The sequence below is a fragment of the Macrosteles quadrilineatus genome, unplaced genomic scaffold, assembly GCF_028750875.1.
Source record: "Macrosteles quadrilineatus isolate MER2022 unplaced genomic scaffold, UCM_ALF_1.0 Scaffold_1__1_contigs__length_201487025, whole genome shotgun sequence".
NCBI classification, from domain to species: domain Eukaryota; kingdom Metazoa; phylum Arthropoda; class Insecta; order Hemiptera; family Cicadellidae; genus Macrosteles; species Macrosteles quadrilineatus.
Window position 1 is genome coordinate 195086151 of NW_026542594.1, and position 23060 is coordinate 195109210.

The following is a 23060-nucleotide window of genomic DNA, read 5'->3' on the forward strand; positions in this document are numbered from 1 at the left end:
AGTGGGGTGATATCAACCATTTCATGTGCTCCTTTTTTCCCAAAAACTCTGGGTTAGCCTACCAACTGGACAGCCATAATCTGCTTTGAATAGGCTAAAGCAGCAACAACAGTGAAAGGTCTGTCAGTGCCACGAATCAGAACGCTCTCACGTTGTTCAGTGGGACGTTTTGAAAGTATGGATTTATTTTTCGAAATAGGTTGGATAACTCTTGTAGCTATAAAACGTGGATGGCAATTTCAATTTTCTCTTTTTGAACAGCGTATATTATTTGCCTCTCCTGAATCATAAATATAAACTAGATAATTATCATGTAGTATTTTTAACAACAAATGGCTTCACGTATTTATATACATAGATATGTCATCACTAGGGCTTAACGCAACTCTTTTTGGCATTATAATATAGGCATTATCAAAAGTTGAAATTGGTTACGTCCAAACCATCCAAACATTTGACAAAACAACCTCGGTAAGTTTGGCTATAATATGTTCAGCCGTTATTGAGATTGTTATAAAGACTAGTTACCCTCGGGCTTCGCCCCAACTTATTGAAATAACCAAAACAGAATACAGTACTTTGTTTAAAGTTCATTGTTGGTGATGGTGAGTTAATGTTATTCAAAGGTTTATTGCGGACATTTTCCATCACGATTGTAAAAAAACAATACACAACGTTTTGGGATCTGGAATCTGATCCCGTCCTCTGGTGAAAAAACTTAACTGACACATTACAACTAACAATACACAAACACCCAACCTAAGTAAGCCCCCTTAAGCCCCCGTAAAACCCCGTTCCATTCGTCTGATCATGCTGGTTCGCAAACTCATTCAAGTTTATCCTGCCTTACCCCTTTAAACCAAATTTCATCAAAATCGGACAAAAATTACTCAAGTTATTGCGTTTACGGACGTATATACTGTATATATAAATTTTAACAAATGGTGTTTTTGGCCTCTGAGGACATAAAAATGAGAAAGTAAATCGGTCCCGGGCCTAGGTCTTACCTAGCTACTTCCCTATAGGGAAATTTGCTTAAGATCAAGACGTGTTGCACGTGGTAGGGACTTAAACGTGAAATCAGTCCATAAAGCACATTTGTCTGATGTAAGGTTCTTTCGTAAAAATTAAGCTCTTAATTAGGACATTGAACTATTAAAAACTTTATTTTAACAATATCCATCCACCACCGTCGATTTATTTAGCTACTACTGCAGCGAAGCGACCCTTTTCGCGGCTGTAGTTACCTGCCACCGAGAGAAAGCTCGCACCCCAACACAAAAGTCTTTGTTTGGGTTTCAAGGAACTCAAACTCTTTGTTCTCTTGCTCCGTTAAAATTATTTTTGCAATACTGGACCCTCTAGTCATCTAACCACCGCACCACTTCTTCGATGTTATGCAGCCCACGAGGCTTTGTACCCCATGTGGCCACCCAGTGTTATGTAGTGGGTGTTTGGTGTTTGAGGGTATTTGTCCCTCAACAATTAATCTCGATTAATGGAGACGGTACGAGTACTCAAGTACGAGTACCGATAACGTGCCTGGCATGTCTTACCATTGTGAGCAAAATAGTTAGGGGTTGTTATTCAAATTAAATGAATTGTTGTTTTTACATAAGTCTACCCAATTATAATCTGGCTGCTTCCATAATTTATGTTATTTCAATTATACATACACTCACTCACATTCATGTACGGAAAAAACTTTATTCTGTCATACGAGTATTATTCGTTAAGAATCTACACACTGAAGAAACACTCTTTTCCTTTTTGAAATTCATAATCTCATATGTAATAATTTGTTTATCTTAGGAAGGTGGCTAAGGGATGAATGCGTCCTAAAAATAGCCTACTGTTATGGAGGGCCCACCACGAAAAAGCAGTTTTCTTTTAATTAAAAAGTTTGCTTATTGACACTGGGGACATTGAGAAACTTATTTTTGCCCCATTGGGAAGCCAATGGGCTCCATTTTTAGACCAATCTTCTACTAATTAAATAACAAATACTTATCCTTCTATCTTCACTCACAATTTAACTCTTTATAGATGTATTTGATCTTTGAACCGTGATTGAAGGGGCATACTGTAAGACATATAAGTGGGCCTACAACGTATGAAATCACTTTATAATACAAAGTAATCGTTTTCTAATTAAATAATGCCAGAGAGATAAGATAATCAAACGTATACAAAACTAGCTGAACCCGGCAGACGTTGTCTTGCCTTTGGCTATTTATATAATTTTTAAGTATCGAGTAATAAAAATACAAAATAATTCCAGGAATATTACAAAAATGTGTACGTCATTTCAAATAACTTCTTGGTCAGCATTTTACGTGCTATTAAATTTACGGAAGTAGTATGGTATATGCCGGTTCTGCGCCGCCCCAAGAGACACCTCTTGGGGCGAAGCCATATGATTGGTCGGAGAGTTCACGTGACTAAGTTTTCTGATTTATTTCACAATTAATGTGATACGACGGGTTTTCGCGTGTATTTATTTTAAGTGTTTAGGGTGCAGACAAAAATAAAACTTATTAATAGCTTGGTTAATATCTATCTATATATATAATACGTAAAGCCGTATTTTGTTAACGCAATTCCTCCCTTATTTGTGGACCAATTTCAACGTTTAAGATGTCAACAAATTCGTCTCAATATTTAGTTTTACAATAAGGTTTTAGAACTTTAAAATTCTACTCTTAGGGGCGTGAGACCCTCTCAAAGGTTGGATTTTCTCCATAAGAAAAACATAGAACAAATTTAAAAACAAAAACAGCTGTTTATAAAAAGACGCGCATTAGCTTTATAATGTTTTAATATTCAGTATGTTAAGACCAAGTTAAACAGTTAATCAGTTTTGTTGGAAAAACGGAAAATGCCTAAAGCTGAAAGAAGAAATATTGAAAACGGGAGGAGGAGACAATTAATAATAAGGTATCTTATGCGTATGAGGAGAGTAGAGAAAGAGAGGCCTGATCTTAAAGATACCCATCCATGTACACATGCACTTGGTGAGATGAATAATATTTGCCAGTTCTGCTATGCAACTTACTTTGGAAGTGAAAAAATCGAAGCACATAGTGTTGTCACGGTTGTAAAATAAAGTTGCCTAATGTAAGATCAAATCAATGTAAGCAAGAAATTTTTACTTATGACACTGACAGATCGAGATATTTCAAAACATTTATTAGAAACCATAATAATGCCTTGAGTTGATAAGTTCAAGTAGTAAGATTATACCAAATCTTGGCGGACTTTATGTTTTAGTTGTAAACTTTTTTGTATTACTCGCTCTACTTTAATTGAGGAAAAACACAAATGGATTGTTTACTTCTAGGTTATGTTGCCAGTTCCTCGGACAAACGTATAAAACGTTTTTTGACTGAATTTTAGTGGTAATATTAGACATAAGTGAAGGAATTAGTGTATTCAACGATCGAGTAGTTACAGTCAAGTTTATTTTTATGATTCAGGAGAGGAAAATAATCTATGCTGTTCAAAAAGAGAAAATGAAAATTGCTATCCAAATCTTATAGCTACAAAAGTTATCCAACCTATTTCGACAAATGAATCCATACTTTCAAAATTTTGGGACAGGTATTAAGAGAAACCCCACTGAACAACGTGAGGACATTCTGATGCGGGGCATATACTGTGACTAACAACACACAACATGTTAAAATACGTTAAACTATCAATGGTGTTGTTGCTTTAGCCTATTCAAAGCAGATTATGGCTTTCCAGTTGATAACCCAGAGTTTGTGGGTAAAAAATGGAGCACATTAAATTGTTGATGTCACCCCACTTTCCAGGATTCTCTACGGAGAAAATTCGTTTGATTAGGGGGATGTCTAGACAAAAGTTTTCTTCAATTCTCAAAGTTGGAAAAACTTTGTTGCAACATGTTTGCTCGAATTGAGGCAGATTGTTTGGCATTCATTAGAAGCTATCAGTTAAAACTGAGAGCAGAAAAATGCAGGTGCACCTTGACGACGCAAATAGAGATATTTAAAATTAGTTTCTAACAAGTGTTTAAACAGCTCTAATATGTAGACCTAACTAGAATTACTCGAATTTAAGCGTAACGTTTTCCTCAGCGTTATGTTTCATACTATGCGGCTCATTGAGCCGCACGGGTTCTCTAGTAAATTTGAAATGTATAACACATTCTATATTTAAATTCTAGGCAGGATGTTACCCGTCCTCTCTTGGTTATGATTTTTTATATTGATGTGGTGATTGAAAGATAACTAGTTTACTATAGCGTAATAATTTGTTAGACTCCCTAACGTGTGTAGAACTGAAAAGTACTTTATTAGTTTAATATATTAAGGTAGGTTGTACGTATAAAAAAGAGAATAATGGTTCTATGTTCACCCTTATTTTATAGACAGAAAGGAATCGAGGGCATGACAACATAATATGTGTATAGTCCTCTTTGATAAACAAATTTTTCCGTTGATAGAGTATGTCTCTGGTATGCAATATTTACACGCAAGCTGAGTTAAACTTTACTTTGTTCTCCATAATTCAATCAGGATAATTTGTAATATACCCACGGCAAAGTACTTATACCATCACTTGAAATGTGTCTTTTGTCATCATGAGCTGACAACGAAATCTTATTGAGTTCCACACTACACAGGTCATGTTTATAGCTCCTAATTACGTTACTTGTACAGTACTTGTCAATTTGGGTTTTCAGGCAGTCTTTGTACATTGTCTTTGTAGTCTTGGAATGTAATACTATTTTCTACAACTGCTCTTTTAACACGTTTTGATCCTTTTGAGATGCTGTCATTTTCTGACCTACTTGCATACATTTTTGTTTTCAACGCAATGTGTTTAAACATAATTTTTCCATTTAGTTTATCCCTGAATTTTCCGATGATCTTCTTATAAGTGACACTGAAACATGGATGATTAGGTGGGTAGTCTTTCAAGATGAATAATAAAAGTGTATACCAAACATAAAAAAGAATATTTAAATTAGTTGCCAGTGGATAAACAATGTTTTTTTGTTTTTCATTAGGTGTAAAAATATATAAGTTTTTTGGCGTACTTACAACCACGTGAGCACGCAACATACAGCTGTCCGTGTGAAAAGCATGCATTTTCTAAATTTAAACCGACCGTAGTCAGGGATTGCCTTGGTGCCTTATAATGGTGATTGCAAAAGCAAGACACGAAGGAAATTTTAGTTGCTTAAATTCAGAGGGTAATTCGGATGAAATCATCCGTATTCTTGGGATTAAGACTATTTCTCCTTTAAACTTACTACTAATAACTTTTGCTTTAACCAATTTTGGTGTAATTTTTAAATCGTCAGTCTGGTAAAGTTGCACAGCTTCGGTGGATTTAATTTCGCATTAGTATTATTGGAGTTACTTCTTTTAATGACAGTAATGTGGTGGGTTAGTGACACATTGAAAGGCATTTGAATACCTGATATAGCATGCAAGATTATTATTCATTCAATAATTTATGTTAGATTGTGTGGGTATAGAACAAAACATAAAAAATTAGGCATTACATCTTCATTGTTTATAATACTTAAACAGGTTTTTATGTTTACATATTTAACATTGGAAAATTTAAACGGTTGTTGAGTGCACAGGTGTGCTGCGATTGGAATTTAATATGTTTGAACTTATTCTAAAGTAAAATAGTTTTCTGAGCTACACTCTGTGGAAACATTGTGGCACTATTCAAATCATGACTAATACAGCATGTTGTGATTATTCAAACCTACAAAACAGTTGCCGGGTAACAGCTTGTTATATTTATGTACTGTAGTTCAAAGTCTGACATTGGCCCACTTAAGACCCTCAGGGGTGAAACCCTTTTAAAGGGTCTGCACCTAACTTCATACAAACCATCCTTGAATAATGCTTAATAATACCTGAAAGTTGCACTACAATCTGTCGGGTGGTTTCGGAGTCCATAAGGTACTTTCATATACATACATACATACAAACATACAAACATACAAACATACATACATACATACATACATACACACATACTACGTACATACATGCATAGTTCCTCTTTTATGGATATAGATTTTCAGCCAATTAAAAAGCAATCTTTGTAGCCAAAGACCGTATTTTATAATAATTTTTATGGTAATTGCATTGTTATACGTTCGTTTACTTTCATTGCCCCAAAAATGTGGTAATAGTCTTTATCATTCAAATAAAATTTATAACTTGTGTCCGTCTTATATTGACAATCCAGCATATTTAGTTTAATGTATTTAGTAACCTACTTTTACTTTTTTAGCTCCCACATTTAGGTTACATTTGTTTTTGCTTGTAAAATATTTAACTATGTGATGAATGAAAATGTAATAATAGATCGTATTCTATTAAATAATTTGGCATTTGATTAATATAGTTAGTGTACGAAATTCATTAAATTTGCAGGTTTCCTGCGATGGAGGTTTTCGAACATTATTTTCTCTTTTTTACTTAAAACAGCTATGTACAAGGATGACATTACAAACACAAGTATACAGTATTTAGTAGAGGATAAATAATGTAAACTTTGAAGTTTTGTATTGTTAAATATGTTGTCACGGATACCACTCATTAGAATATTGTTATCATGAGCTCAACACGTGGGAACTTTGAAGCCCTAAGACGATTTAACGAAACGTGAATGTGCCTACAACACTCCTGGGTATGTAGACCTCAGTGCACAAAATTAAAACTAAACTGGGTAAGTAGCACACAAACAATGGATAACATGAATTATTTAACAAGTGTTAAATATAGTCTAGTCAGGGCATATAAAACTGGTTAATTGTATTTATAGCTACGATTTTGTGAAATTCTTAATTAAATTGGACATTGAAGATTATTATAAATGTTAAACGCAAATTTAAAACCTATGAGTAAAATGAAGTGATTAAATAATAGGACTTTTTTACAAATTATTAGGAAGCGATGACAATAAACGTATACTCACACAAAAATGGATATACGGTGAATATATAGTTTCTCTAACATGCGTCACACACGAAGAGTTAGATTGAAAGAAAGTATTTAAGAGTATAGTAAGTAGGTATGGTTTACTAGAACTTAATTATTGGTCGCATCACCCGACAGTATTTGCAAAGGCGCGATATGCCAGGTGCTGTGGCAGGTGTTTGACCCGCAGCTCGGCGCTAAAGCAGATGTGTCGGTTCGCCGTTCATTGTAGAATAATAGGTGGGGTCACTTCATTTAGTGTCAAGACACTGTGCCGACAGGATCATAATAGACGCCCTCATTTTGCAGTCTTTATTCATCAAATTTGAGGTAACTTACTTACAGTTTAAATATATTCTTCTTTTCTTAGTTTGACAAAAAATAACATTAATTTGGTATTTTCTTTTAAAAATATATATTAAAATTATGCGTACTGTAGAAGAATAATAAGTGATATGTTGGAATACAAATAAACCTAATTTTTCTGTCTTAACTAATACATTGGAAAAACTGTTTATAATTAAACTTTTTGAAGACTTTTTAAAATAATTGCAATTATTTGAATGATAATTATGTGCAATAATTAAAAGTTGTTTACGTATATAGTAATCCTTTATGGCTTGCAAGAGATCAGTAGTACTGATAAACTCCTGTTGCTCTGGTGTTTAGATTAATTTACAGCAAAGAAAAAAAAACTTTATAGATATGGTTACAAATCGATTATTTGATAGTTAGTTAAGTTTAGTCAGAGAATCTATTTGTATTTATTGGTTAACTAATGCATCTTTTAAACATTTTATTTTATAATTTGACATTACTTTTCAAATACGTTTTCTGCATAATGGTACTAAAATTATTTAAAAAAATATATTATTTTAATAAAAGTTTATACTAAAATGGTACTTGAACGTGACTTATAGCACGCAAACCATAATTAGCATGTCAAACTTCCTTAAGACTTAGTTATCATTTCAGATATGCGCATTGATTGTCATCGATCATAATTATTGTGTAGTTCTCTACTTAAAGCGTACCTAACCTACATTTACTGCGCGTATAACCTCTATGTTTCTGGAATGGAAGGCGCTTAATATTTGGGAGTAATACCAGTTTTTGAACATTTCAAATCCCGAATACGGTTGCCAAAAAATTCTCCCAGTTGCCAAAATCTCAGCCTAGCTGAAAGCCATTCGTAGAGGTTTATTACTCTGAGGTAGAGGTAATCACACGTCTTATAACGGTGTTAGAAATTCTAGGCTTAATTATATTTAGGACAACACGAGAGCTCGCCCCGTGGCCGAAAACTCGACCAAAAGTATGTATTGTACAAACTTCTCTATTTTCACCCCACGCTGTAAATAAAACATGTGATTGGAATTTGTTTGGATTTTCTGTTTATATTTCGTTGTTATTTTGTCACCAGCATGGCAACCCATAAGACCCGTGTTAGGCTACATGTAAAAAAATTTAAAATTCATTTTTCGTGCTTATTGTTAAGCCTATTTTATTTTTTTTAAACGGATTCCGCACATTATCAGGTAAATATCTTTCATTTGGTACCAACTGTGTGTAATTTGGTCCAGTAGTATGGTCAGGCTAGCTGTCATAATTTTGCAAAAGTTATTTAGTATAAAAGATTTGGGTTAGTCTATGTGCAAGTAATTGCAAAAATCATCAGCCACACTAAATATTTTGGCAATTATATTTGAATGGGCAAACAAATGCCTTCTGATCAACCATGGTTTACACAATTTCTCTTCTTTTAGTCTACCATTGTTCAAAGGTGTGGTAGCTCTTTATTCAGATGTTTAGTTTTTATTAAAACTTATTAATAATAGTAAAATTGTGATATTTGTAATACAAAATATTCACACTTTTAAAAGTAATATTCTTTGCATTCGTCACTTCAAAATTTGTGACTTCTGAATTGACTATGTGAATAAAAATATTTTATTGACAACTTAAGGAGTGTCCGATTGTAGCTAGAAAGTACCACGAAATAAGAATAAAGCATTAAGAATAATGGCAGGCTGTTTTATTGAATTTTAGAGTTTTTCAAAATTGTAGTAACAATTTTTTTGCCTACAAATGTACATTTACCTCTACGATACAACTACAAAGAATAATAATGTACAGTAAAATTTAGAGTTATCTTAAATGTATATATATACAAGATAAAGTTTCTGGAAAAGTTAAATACTAATTAAGAAATAAATATCAAAAATAAAAGTGTGTTAGTAGTTGGTTATTTTATGCTAAGCTTCAAAAGCTTCAATTCAAAAGGTTAGTAATTTATTACCTATGTTATTCCTTACGTAAAAATGTTTTACACAATATAAGAAAAAGTCCCTTCTCTTCAGCAGTCATTTTTTTTAAGGGAAAACTACTCTTGTTATATAGAATAAAATATATGTCCGAATTTATATTATAAGGCAGAAAAAAAAAAAATATATGTTTAGCTCCTGATAATAATATAAATCATTAAATTTTATATTGTCTAGGGTTCTAATCCATCTATATATTTGATATGCCACATCAAACTTTGTGAACATTATGTTTTTTTTTTTGTTTTTAAGATTTATATTAATTTATATATGCCCCCCCCCCCCCCCCCCCCCCCCCCCACATATTACACACCCAAACGAGGGTCTCGGTTTGTAAATTTACAATAACAGCTTTATATTATTTTTTGTTTTCAAATTTAAGACTCCAGGAAAAAAATAATTAGTTTAATTATTAAGCATTCGCAAAATTATCATACACAGTATTTAATTAATTTAAGAATAAACAACTGATTGCACTAAGACAACCTTTACTAGCTATTTTATCATGATTATAGGGGGCAGTAATACAGATATTATGCAGGTTTGTAAATGAGGATTCTAAAATTAGCCTGCATGCTAGGATTATGCTCGGTCTCGACATTGACTATACACCTCTACGTAGAGGTGTAGTCAATGGTCTCGAGCATCAGACAATCTAGTAAAAGTTTAAATAGGCTACACCATTTTTGTAAAAACAAACAAAACAACAAGATTATGTTGCTTGAATGTGGAATGTATTTATTTTACAATAAAAATGCTGTACTGTAACGAACACTTTACAACCTTTATTTTGATGCTAAATTATTGGTTCTAGAGCAAATTAGAACAATTAAAATAGTTTTTGTGATTGTAAATATAGTTTTTAAACATTCAATTCAAGCGCAGGGTTACTTCGCTTTTAAAAACTATTTGTTAGAGTGATTTTTTGTAATTGATTATAAAACTATGTATGTACATTATTATGTATGAGACATTAGAGTGTCCTCTTTCCGAATGAATCAACATTATCTCGTTTACGAATCCTACCGGCAGCCGATACGCTATTGAAAATCACTTTGCGTTATAGTAAAATACCGGGGGACTCCTTGGGGTCTGGATATATTATGTATGCAAACCAGTGTAAGTCGATACCTTTATTTAAATCAAAGAACAAAGCAGACATGAACAAATATGGACTAATTATATTGCTGCTTCCGATGTCTGACTTTACCACTCCGATTGCGAAAGCTAGAAAGTAAGTGGGCAATACAATCCAATTAAGGTTTACTCAATAAACAATAGTTCTGTTCATCAAATAAAATTACAAATGCTTAAAATTACATTTTTTTATTTTTTTATTATAAAATTATACTGTCATAACCTAACCAAACCAACCAAACTTGCTGATAATGAAAAAAAAAAACGAATGAAGGTTTACTAATCGAAAAATAGCTCTGATCATAAAATTAAATTATAAATGCCTCAGATTCTAACAAAATATTTACAGTTATGAAGTAATCGCATTCTAAGTGAAACCTTTGACAAAAAGTTAACGCCTCTGGTGGGATTTAGAATTCTCGATTCCCCACCCCTCTACGGTGACTACTACCCTCAGGCCATAAATCAGGGGATTAACCCAAACAAAGATCTGGACCGTTGTCCGTCTCCCCTTTAATAAGGATTTAGCTAGTCAAGTGCCAAATGGTAATCCGTGCTCATTTGCGGACGATATTCCAATTTGTTTCAGTGATATTAGTTGGCCTACACTTAAAATGAACACTTTTATACAAAGTAGTATATTGCTGGGATGGCTTACAGGTCACTTTCTTTCTGTAAATATAGAAAAACCAACTTCGTCACATTTAAACTTAGAGATAATGGTATATCGGGGGTTTCAAACAGTTTGATTATTAATTGCGAATTTTTGGTTTCACCATCGATTTATGGCATGTTTTCGTAGTGACATAAGTATAAGTGACATTTTTATATTTTGTAGAATTGGAAGTTTTTCCGCTAAGAAATTTCTTCTGACAGCCTAAATTGCATGTATTCTTCCGCATATAAAGTAAACTATGATGAGCATATTATAAAGCTGGTATACTGTATAAACTGAAAAAAATTAAATGAAAAAAACCCACTAAAACTGGTTTTTGGGATGACGAGGTTTGAATCATGCAGAAATAATAACCTGTTTTCATTCATCTTGCACGGATCATCCTTTCTTCTTAAAATTACCCCGATATACTATTTCTGTAGTTGCCAATAAATCCCCATCCCCACGTCAACAAAGATCCCTTTGAAAACCATACACACTAATCCTATATAGACAGAACTCATTAAGGTTTTACCAACAAAACTACAACTTTTAGTAGTCGAGATAAATTTTATGAAAAATGCTGATATTGTTTTATTTTGGAGAGAATATACACAGTGTTATAATAGATAAATTTTATAGATAAAATGGTTGAATTTAATTTTTAACGTTTATTATTATTTGTTTGTTAATGCTAAGTCATGTGTCAATAAATATATTTCAGGTTTCTTATTGCGCCAAACTCCTACTAGAATGTAGGAGCATGTCCATTGCTCAAAGCTCTGTTCAAGAGTGGATAGACGAGTAGTTTATTTCCATATGCTTCAAGACCGTGAACTGAATGGGGTGAGTGGCACCATTTTGACTCGTGGCCCACTGCGGCGCGCGTCTTATACTACGTTAACACTATTATAGATAAATCAAACTCCCTTGTAGCAAAACCTGATACATTTAACAATAAGATAGCTCTAAGATTTTAAATATAATATCCCATTGAGTAGTTAATCATTTGAATGGCTTTATAAAAATAAAAACAGCGGAAAATAAAGGCTTATATCTTTATTCAGTACAAATAGTGATCATTTTATTAAGGTTAAAAAGACTGATATACTTATAAAGAATGCACAAAGAGCTCTTTTTTATTAAATTGAGTAAGATTAAGTAGCAAGTAAAATAAATTACAGCTAATTCACAAGAAATATCACTTTAATTGCACCTTAGAAATGAATACGTTTTTTCAACTTTATCTACGACCCAAAAAGAGCTATATTTCTATCAGATCTTTAAAATGGTATAAAAATTATAGTTTAAATAGTGTCAAACCAATTCTGACAACTGTCTAAGGTTTGGATAAAGATATTTTCACCACACTAGCCTATGATGTTTTTGGCTGTATTACATACGTTAATTGGTGGCTAAAAGTTACGTTTTGCTGGCCATGCCAGCTGTCATCGTAATTTGGGGGCCGAGCAGGTTTTTACAGGCCGGGGCCGCAAAATCAGCTGTCCGCTTACTTACTTAAAACATGGATGCATCTTAAATACACAATCAAAATCCATAGCATTGCAATAGAATTGTGTTATTGTCACCGTTGCCTAGCAACTATTTATTTTTATTTTTGCTGATTCCTCAAATTATTTCTTCACATAACCTTAAATGTGTAGTTGTGTTGACCATCAGTGTGCGTTATTATAGTGGTGAATAGCGGTAATAGGGTATAGTGTGGTGAAAAATAGCGTTCGTACCACGGACTGAAATGGTTTTGTAGCTCTCGATCGATTTAAGATCTCGACTTTAACTCGGTCTCAAACTTAAAAACTATCTCGAGCCGGCAAAACCTCATTTTTGGCCCTAGGTACGAAATATACTATTTCGAGGTCTAGAACCAAGTAAAGTGACAATAAAAAGTTCCAACGGTGGATGTTAATATATTTTTGTTCTACTACTGCAAAAGCGGTTGCTTTCAATTCATATATATACGTCGTTGAAGTATGTCTTTTTTGTCTTACAGGGGAAAAAGATCTGATTATGTCGTGACTGTTTGTGTTAAAAATGTATTAAAACTGCAAATTTGTGTATTCATACATCGTTATAGGTTATAGTCAGTCAAACGGCCTAACACTAACGCACTAACACATAACCGTTACAGACAATCAGCTGATTTACAAGGTGTAAGGATATCTTTAAGAATTCTTATAAAGGTAAATAAGTTGTTAAATCATTTTTTTTTTTTTTTGAAGTAGTTGTCCTAATATATTGAGTAATATGATGAAAATTATCGTTCATTAAACGGGTTAAAAGCTGATTTTTAAAACTCGCTCATTTTACGGAGTAAACCTGTACAGTATTACATCATCCATCGTTATAGTCAGTCTAACTTAACACTTATAAAACCATAGCAGACAATCAGCTAACTATTTAAATAGGAATAAAAAGATATAAGGCTATTTTTTAGAAGAATTTGTTAAATCTATGTTTTGTGAAATAGTTATCTGTATATATTGAGTAGTATGACGAAGTAACTTCACACAGGCTTTACGTTATTTTCAAAATTCACTCAATTTACGATCTTGGATTGCGTCCTCATACGAAAAACGTCTACAGTGGGGGAAGGTGAAGATGTCCACACAAAGCTGCCTAATCATTTATCTTTCACTCCTGCACAAGTGTTAGTGGAAGGTTGCCTAAAAAATTAAAATAAAAACTATCTAAAGAAAATAGGTATGGTTGTTGTGCTATCTTTTCTTAAGTAAGGATACCTAATTTGTTCAATTTTATGCGATACTAGCTTTAAGTTGGTTTTAGCCAATTTTCATATAGAAAAGTAGCAATCACCATAACGGTAATACCTAGCTGGAACTGATTTACTTTTTTCATTTTGATGTCCCCAGAGGCCAAAAACACTACTCGTTCAGATATATATATATATGTGTATATATATATATGTTTGTCATTTGAGTAATTTTTGTCCGATTTTGATGAAATGTTGTTTAAATGTGTAAGGCGGGATGACCAGCATGACGGACGGGGTTTTATGGGGGCTTCCATTGGGTAAAATAAATGGGTTTTCTCATTTTAGCGAACTTCCCATAAAGGGAATAAGCTGTTACCATAACTGTTACCATGGTAAGACGTAGCCCCTTTACCGATTTACTTTTTCGTTTTGAGGTTCCCAGAGGCCTAAATTACCCTCCGTTCAAATTCATGTAAATATTTGTGTAAGTCCGCTAGCGCGATAACTCAAGCAAAAATGATATGGCGGTTTTATGGAGTAAAAAAATATTTTTTCCCATTTTTGGTTTAAAAAATAAAATTTCACGATTTCTTTCCAAACCATTGTAGAGTAAAAAAAAAAATTTTTTATATTGAAGTGTTGTTGTATGCCTGATGGTTGCGGAGATAATTTAAAACAACTTTAGATAAAAATTCACCTGTTATTCTTACGGAGAATAGATCAACTGTTTCATTTTCCTTGTTTATGGATAGATTTTAATCAAATTTGGTAATTTTGTTTATTTAATACTAAGCTACTAACATTTCAATAAAAAAACACAACTCAATACCTTCCCTGTAGCAGCAATACTATTTACTCATTAAAATTAATGTTATTTAAATAGGGAATAAATTTGATAATTTTCAGGAAATATTTGAATAAAAATCCAGCTAAGTAATGGAAATTGGCTTAGTCTGCAGGTTTGCTTTGGCGAGGTTATTTTTAACCCTCAAAATACAAAATTTACCAACTTCTCTCTAGACCTTTTCTAAAGAGCTTAAAAACCAATAATTTATTATATTAAGGGTTTTTGTAGAGTTATTGGTAACGGAGAAAATAAAAAAATATTAGTTTATGGAGAATATTGTAAAATTTAATAGTTTCCTTGCATATACAGATTTCATTGAAAATTAACTCAGACAAATGGAAATTCGCTTAGTCAGCAGGTTTGTTGCAGTGGGAGTATTTAGCTAAATGTTTATTTGAAAATATATCCAGAATAATTTAGAGATGAAACTCCGTTTACAGAGAGCAGTGCTGTAGCTCGTGATTTGCCTGGACCCATGATTTGCCTGGAAGAAACGTCAGCACATTACATGTACCAATGAGTAAACATTAATAACACTTCTAATGTGAGTAATGTTGCATCCTCCCACAAACTAAATTGCAAACTTTTGTTTCTTTGTCTGAATATCTTATAGTGACTGTTTACAAAACTGTGTATCAGCAGTTAACTCTGGTTCTCAAACATCTAGAGCTGTTCAAGTGAGAATTATAATTAATTGTCTATCCTGTAATTCAATAACATAATCCGTAATGTATAGCTTATTTCATTTTTGTTGTTTATTTTAGGTACAAATTGTTTAAATGTAAGATAATAATAATGAAGAGACAAAATGGTGGGCATTTCATGAATTTTCCTATATGAAAAGTGATTAGAAATATTTAGTTATATCATTCACACTTAAGCGCTTTGGAGTAAGGGAAGAGGACTAGCATCATACGTAAAAGATGCACTTTAGATGTGCTTTTGAAGACTCGAAGAGAAAAAATATCTCACGGAAATGTGTGTGTTTTGGACGTAAACCATAGAAAACGAACATCCAGAGATAAAGAGACAAAAGTGTATGTTTTTTCCAGTTTTCTGCTATAAATAGCGGTGAGAAGAGCTATTTGAGTGAGAAGAGCTATCTACAAATCAGTCATAATCAAGTGATTTCAAAGAGAAGAAGAGAAAAAGCATACTACCTAAAATCCTGTATTTTAGACGGAAACTATTGAACACGTCCATCCAAAGATCCAGAGACAACAGTGTTAGTTTTTTACAGTTTTCTGCTATAAATAGTGGTCAGAAGAGCGAGACAAATCAGTCATAACCGAGTGGTTTTGAAGAAAGGAAGAGGAGAAGCATACTACGTCAAATCCTGTCTTTTAGACGGAAACCATAGGACACGACCATCCAGAGATCCAGAGACAAAAGTGTTAATTTTTTACAGTTTTCTGCTATAAATAGCGGTGAGAAGAGCAAGACAAATCAGTCATAATCGAGTGGTTTTAAAGGAAGGAAGAGGAGAAGCTTACTACGTAAAACCCTGTGTTTTAGACATAAACCATAGGACACGGCCATCCGGAGATCCAGAGACAAAAGTGTTAGTTTTTAAAGTTTTCTGCTATAAATAGCGGTGAGAAGAGCAAGAAAAATCAGTCATAATCGAGTGGTTTTGAAGGAAAGAAGAGGAGAAGCTTACTACGTAAAACCCTGTCTTTTTGACGGAAACCATAGGAAACGACCTCCCAGAGATCCAGAAACAAAAGTGTTCGTTTTTTACAGTTTTCTGCTATAAATAGCGGTGAGAAGAGCGAGACTAACCAGTCATAATCGAGTGGTTTTGAAGAGAAGAAGAGGAGAAGCATACTGCGAAAAAGCCAGTGTTTTAGACGAAAACCATAGGACACGGCCATCCAGAGATCCAGAGACAAAAGTGTAAGTTTTTACAGCTTTCTGCAATAAATAGGGGCGAGAAGAGAGAGACAAATCAATCATAATCAAGATATTCTGAAGAAAAGAAGAGGACAAGCATACTGAAAAAATACTATGTTTTAGATGGAAACCATAAGAAACGACCATCCAGAGATCCAGAGACAAAAGTGTTAATTTTTTACAGTTTTCTGCTATAAATAGCGGTGAGAAGAGCAAGACAAATCAGTCATAATCGAGTGGTTTTAAAGGAAGGAAGAGGAGAAGCTTACTACGTAAAATCCTGAGTTTTAGACAGAAATCATAGGCCACGGACATCCAGAGATCCAGGGACAAAAATTTTAAAATGGAAGCGAACAAACAAACTTGTGTTAAGTGCAACAGGACTGTTTTATCAAAAAACATGGTGCGTCACTTAAAAACCTGCCGTGGTGCACAGGTGCGTACAATTGAACCACAGAAGCCTTGTGAGTTGTGTGGCACATTAGTGACATTATCCCACAAATCACGCCATCTAAAAATATGTACTACAAAACGTTCAAGAGATGAACTTGCTGCTCCAGCTGCAAAAAAACATTGCGTGGAAAATAATGCACAATCAAATAGCTCTAGCCAGCCCGTGGAAAGTGTAATGCCCACAACTAGCTCCGCTACAAATACTCTCCAATCATCCGTACTTTCCACAAACAACACTGCAATATCAACCAATAACGACATGGCAGAACCTAAACCTAACCTAGAAATAAAAGAGTTAGAGAAGGCGTTCAAGAATAGAATGAAAACGTATGTAATTGACAACACGCTTGCGATAAAAGACCCTATACAGTTTCTTAAACTATCAAGACCTCTATTTTATGATAAAATAGCCAAGCAAGTGCAAAATAATAACGTAAAAATAAACATTGTACTTTTAACTGAGTTTAAAAAAACATCTAACGATGAAGAAATTTTTCAAGAAATCAATTTTAAAACTCAAAACGATATCATATACTCAACCACGAATATAGAAGATCAGTTACAAACTAAAGAAAAGAAAATCTTGACTGAAATGGAGGAGTTCCAGACTAAGGGATCAGGTTGGTCCCTGAATAGGATACTTAACATAGAACTAAGGATCAACCGCTATGTACCATTAAGAGGTTCTTCATACATAGACCTGCCGGAACCAATTAAAAACAAGAGAGCCACTATAAATATTGTAAATAAAGACCAAAAATGTTTTTTGTGGTCAATACTTGCTGCTCTGCATCCTGTAGATAGGGCAGAACACCCTTACAGAACACAACACTACCAGAAATATGAGCACGACTTTGATTATGCCATGAATGGGATTGATTTCCCGGTCAGTTTGAGTAACGTTAAACTTTTTGAAAAGCGAACTGGGATATCCATAAATGTTTACAGCCATGATGAAAAGTGGGTTGTGTATCCATTACTGACAACCGATGAGGAGAAAGAGCAACATGTTGATTTACTATACTTAAAGGATGAGAAGAATACACATTATTGCCTAATTAAAAATCTAAGTAGACTTGTTGGAGCACAGAAATCAAAGCATTCACATAGTATCCACATATGTAGACGGTGCCTATCACATTTTGGCACAGAAGATTTATTGAAAACACATAGAGAATATTGTAAGCAGCACGAAGCAGTTAAGATCATAATGCCCAAAGAAGGTGAAACAATAAAGTTTAATGACTTTAATAAGAGAATGAAAGTGCCATTCGTCGTCTATGCTGATTTTGAATGTATGCTTACTCCAGTACATTCTACCGGAAGTGAAGAGGAATACACAAGCGGATCGTACACGAAAAAGTACCAAAAACATGATGCGATTAGTTTTTCGTATTACATAGTACAAGAAGAACACAATTATGCAAGGCCAGTAACATACTTTGGCGAAGATGCAGCTCAGGTTTTTGTAGAGAGGTTGTTCAACGAGTCTAAGAAAATAAGCTATCTATATTCAAAAGAAGCTGCTAAGCCAATGGAACTTTCAGAGGAGGACGATATTACTCTATTGACGGCCACTCAGTGCCATATTTGTGGAAAGGAGTTTACAGAAGACAAGCCGTTTGTTAGAGACCATGACCATCTTACAGGAAAACTAAGGGGTCCAGCGCACAACGCTTGTAATTTAAATTTTAGAAAACCTCATTTCCTCCCCATATTTATTCACAATCTTTCTGGATACGATACTCACCTGTTTATCAAAATGTTTGGTTTGAATGATGACACTATTGATGTTATACCAAATAACGAGGAAAAATATATTTCTTATACTGTTCATGTAAAAGGAGGTATTGATTTGAGATTTGTAGATTCGGTTAAATTCATGTCAAGTAGTTTAGACATACTCGTCAAGAACTTATCTCCTCAACATTTTAAGCATACTTCGAAGTACTACTCGAGTGAACAGCTGAAGCTGCTGCAAAAAAAGGGTGTGTACCCTTATGACTTTATGGACTCCCTACAGAAATTTGAATACACGTCACTCCCACATAAGAAAGACTTCTACAACAAACTAACCATGACCAACATTGAAGATGAAGACTATGAGCATGCAAGCAAAGTTTGGAACGAATTTAATATACAAAGCATGAAAGCATACACTTTACTCTACAACCAATCAGATGTATTGCAATTAGCAGACGTCATGGAGAACTTTCGAAACATTTGTATGGAGACTTACCAGCTGGACCCAGCATGGTACTACACAGCACCAGGACTAGCTTGGAGTGCCATGCTCAAAACAACCGAGATCGAACTTGAACTTTTATCAGACTACAATATGATTCTAATGATTGGAAACGGGATACGAGGAGGATTATCACAATGTTCGAACCGGTACGCCACTGCCAATAACAAATACATGGAGGAACGTTATAATGAAAATTTGCCCACGTCATATCTTACATACCTTGACGCCAATAACTTGTATGGCTGGGCTATGAGCCAACATATGCCTTACTCTGATTTCAAGTGGGTAGAAGATGTTCACAACCTTGATATTTTATCAGTTCCAGATGATGGAAATATGGGATACATATTGGAAGTAGATTTAGAGTATCCCCAAGAACTGCACGACCTACATTCCGATCTACCTCTAGCACCTGAAAGACAAATACCACCCGGATCTAAACAAGAGAAACTTCTAGCCACATTGTTTGACAAAAAGAGATATGTTCTACACTTTCGGAATTTGAAGCAATACATCTCTCTCGGTTTGAAATTAAAGAATATTCACAAAGCAATAAGTTTCACTCAGAGCAACTGGCTTAAACCTTACATCGATCTGAATACTAGTATGAGAACTAAAGCTACAAACAATTTTGAAAAGGATTTTTTCAAGCTTATGAATAATGCCGTGTTTGGCAAAACCATGGAAAACATTCGGAATCGTGTCAACATCCGGTTGGCGACAAAGGAAAAACAAGTAGACAAGTGGTTGGCTCAACCTAACTTCAAGAGGAGAACAATATTTACGGATCAACTTGCGGCAGTACACATGAGCAAGACCAAACTTGTATTCAACAAACCTATCTACGTGGGAATGAGTATTTTGGACGTGTCTAAGACATTGATGTATGACTTTCACTACAATGTGATAAAAGCACGATACGGGGATAAAGTTCAATTGCAGTACACAGACACAGATTCACTTACATACTTAACATATACTGATGATGTATATAAAGATATGAAGGAAATGCAAGATTTTTTCGACACGAGTGACTACCCACCTAATCATCCATGTTTCAGTGTCACTAATAAGAAGATCATCGGAAAGTTCAAGGATGAACTAAATGGAAGAATTATGTTTGAACACATTGCGTTGAAATCAAAAATGTATGCAAGTAGGTCAGAAAATGACAGCATCTCAAAAAGATCAAAAGGAGTTAAAAGAGCAGTTGTAGAAAATAGTATTACATTCCAAGACTACAAAGACTGCCTGAAAACCCAAATTAACAAATACTGTCCAAATAACGTAATTAGGAGCTATAAGCATGAACTGTATAGTGTGGAACTCAACAAGATTTCGTTGTCAGCTCATGATGACAAAAGATTCATTTTAAGTGATGGTATTAGTACTTTGCCGTGGGGACACTACAAAATACCTGAGAATTGAAAGATAGAGAATGAAGAATGAAGAAGAATGAGAATGAAGAATTGACTAAACTCGAATGTAAATATTGTATAAAATAGCAAAGACATACTCTATTAACGGATAAAATATGAATGTGAAGAATATATGAATTTGAAGAAAATATGAATTTGAAGAAAAATACTCTATTACCGGTTAAAATATGAATTTGAAGAATATGAATTTGAAGAAAAATGTGAATTTGAAGAAAAATGTCAATTTGAAGAAAAAAAAAAATGAAGAAAAAAAATTTGAAGGAAATCTGAAGTGGACCGGACACATGTTATGTTGTCTGGGCTAGGCCTCTTGGGGAAACCACTATAAAAAAAACGCATCATGCTCCTACCTCATGGGTGATGTGGAATGTAGAGCACTATGTCGACAATGGCATCAGCTTCCAGGACTACACTGACTGACTGAAACCTCAAAATTGACAAATACAGTCCAAGTAACGTAATTAGGAGCTATAAACATGACCTGTGTAGTATGGAACTCAACAAGATTTCATTGTCAGCTCATGATGACAAAAGACACATTTCAAGTGATGGTATAAGTACTTTGCCGTGGGTATATTACAAATTATCCTGATTGAATTATGGAGAACAAAGTAAAGTTTAACTCAGCTTGCGTGTAAATATTGCATACCAGAGACATACTCTATCAAAGGAAAAATTTGTTTATCAAAGAGGACTATACACATATTATGTTGTCATGCCCTCGATTCCTTTCTTTCTATAAAATAAAGGGTGAACATAGAACCATTTTTCTCTTTTTTATACGTACAACCTACCTTAATATATTGAACTAATAAAGTACTTTTCAGTTCTACACACGTTAGGGAGTCTAACAAATTATTACGCTATAGTAAACTAGTTATCTTTCAAACACCACATCAATATAAAAAATCATAACCAAGAGAGGACGGGTAACATCCTGCCTAGAATTTAAATATAGAATGTGTTATACATTTCAAATTTACTAGAGAACCCGTGCGGCTCAATGAGCCGCATAGAATGAAACATAACGCTGAGGAAAACGTTACGCTTAAATTCGAGTAATTCTAGTTAGGTCTACATATTAGAGCTGTTTAAACACTTGTTAGAAACTAATTTTAAATATCTCTATTTGCGTCGTCAAGGTGCACCTGCATTTTTCTGCTCTCAGTTTTAACTGATAGCTTCTAATGAATGCCAAACAATCTGCCTCAATTCGAGCAAACATGTTGCAACAAAGTTTTTCCAACTTTGAGAATTGAAGAAAACTTTTGTCTAGACATCCCCCTAATCAAACGAATTTTCTCCGTAGAGAATCCTGGAAAGTGGGGTGACATCAACAATTTAATGTGCTCCATTTTTTACCCACAAACTCTGGGTTATCAACTGGAAAGCCATAATCTGCTTTGAATAGGCTAAAGCAACAACACCATTGATAGTTTAACGTATTTTAACATGTTGTGTGTTGTTAGTCACAGTATATGCCCCGCATCAGAATGTCCTCACGTTGTTCAGTGGGGTTTCTCTTAATACCTGTCCCAAAATTTTGAAAGTATGGATTCATTTGTCGAAATAGGTTGGATAACTTTTGTAGCTATAAGATTTGGATAGCAATTTTCATTTTCTCTTTTTGAACAGCATATATTATTTGCCTCTCCTGAATCATGAAAATAAACTTGACTGTAACTACTCGATCGTTGATTACACTAATTCCTTCACTTATGTCTAATATTGTCACTAAAATTCAGTCAAAAAACGTTTTATACGTTTGTCCGAGGAATTGGCAACATAACCTAGAAGTAAACAATCCATTTGTGTTTTTCCTCAATTAAAGTAGAGCGAGTAATACAAAACAGTTTACAACTAAAACATAAAGTCCGCCAAGATTTGGTATAATCTTACTACTTGAACTTATCAACTCAAGGCATTATTATGGTTTCTAATAAATGTTTTGAAATATCTCGATCTGTCAGTGTCATAAGTAAAAATTTCTTGCTTACATTGATTTGATCTGACATTAGGCAAGTTTATTTTACAACCGTGACAACACTATGTGCTTCAATTTTTTCACTTCCTCATACGCATAAGATACCTCCTCCCGTTAATTGTCTATTAATTGTCTCCTCCTCCCGTTTTCAATATTTCTTCTTTCAGCTTTAGGCATTTTCCGTTTTTCCAACAAAACTGATTAACTGTTTAACTTGGTCTTAACATACTGAATATTAAAACATTATAAAGCTAATGCGCGTCTTTTTATAAACAGCTGTTTTTGTTTTTAAATTTGTTCTATGTTTTTCTTATGGAGAAAATCCAACCTTTGAGAGGGTCTCACGCCCCTAAGAGTAGAATTTTAAAG

At 33.8% G+C, this 23060-nt stretch overlaps 1 protein-coding gene across 1 annotated transcript; it reads left to right on the plus strand.

Annotated features, from left to right (window-relative positions):
• Positions 1–18230: 18230 nt before the first annotated feature.
• LOC129003714 (uncharacterized) lies at positions 18231–21127 on the plus strand. The gene is made up of 3 exons (XM_054432013.1): positions 18231–18699; positions 18889–20424; positions 21081–21127. The coding sequence occupies exons 1-3, from the start codon at positions 18231–18233 to the stop codon at positions 21125–21127; spliced, it is 2052 nt and encodes a 683-aa protein (XP_054287988.1).
• Positions 21128–23060: the final 1933 nt, after the last annotated feature.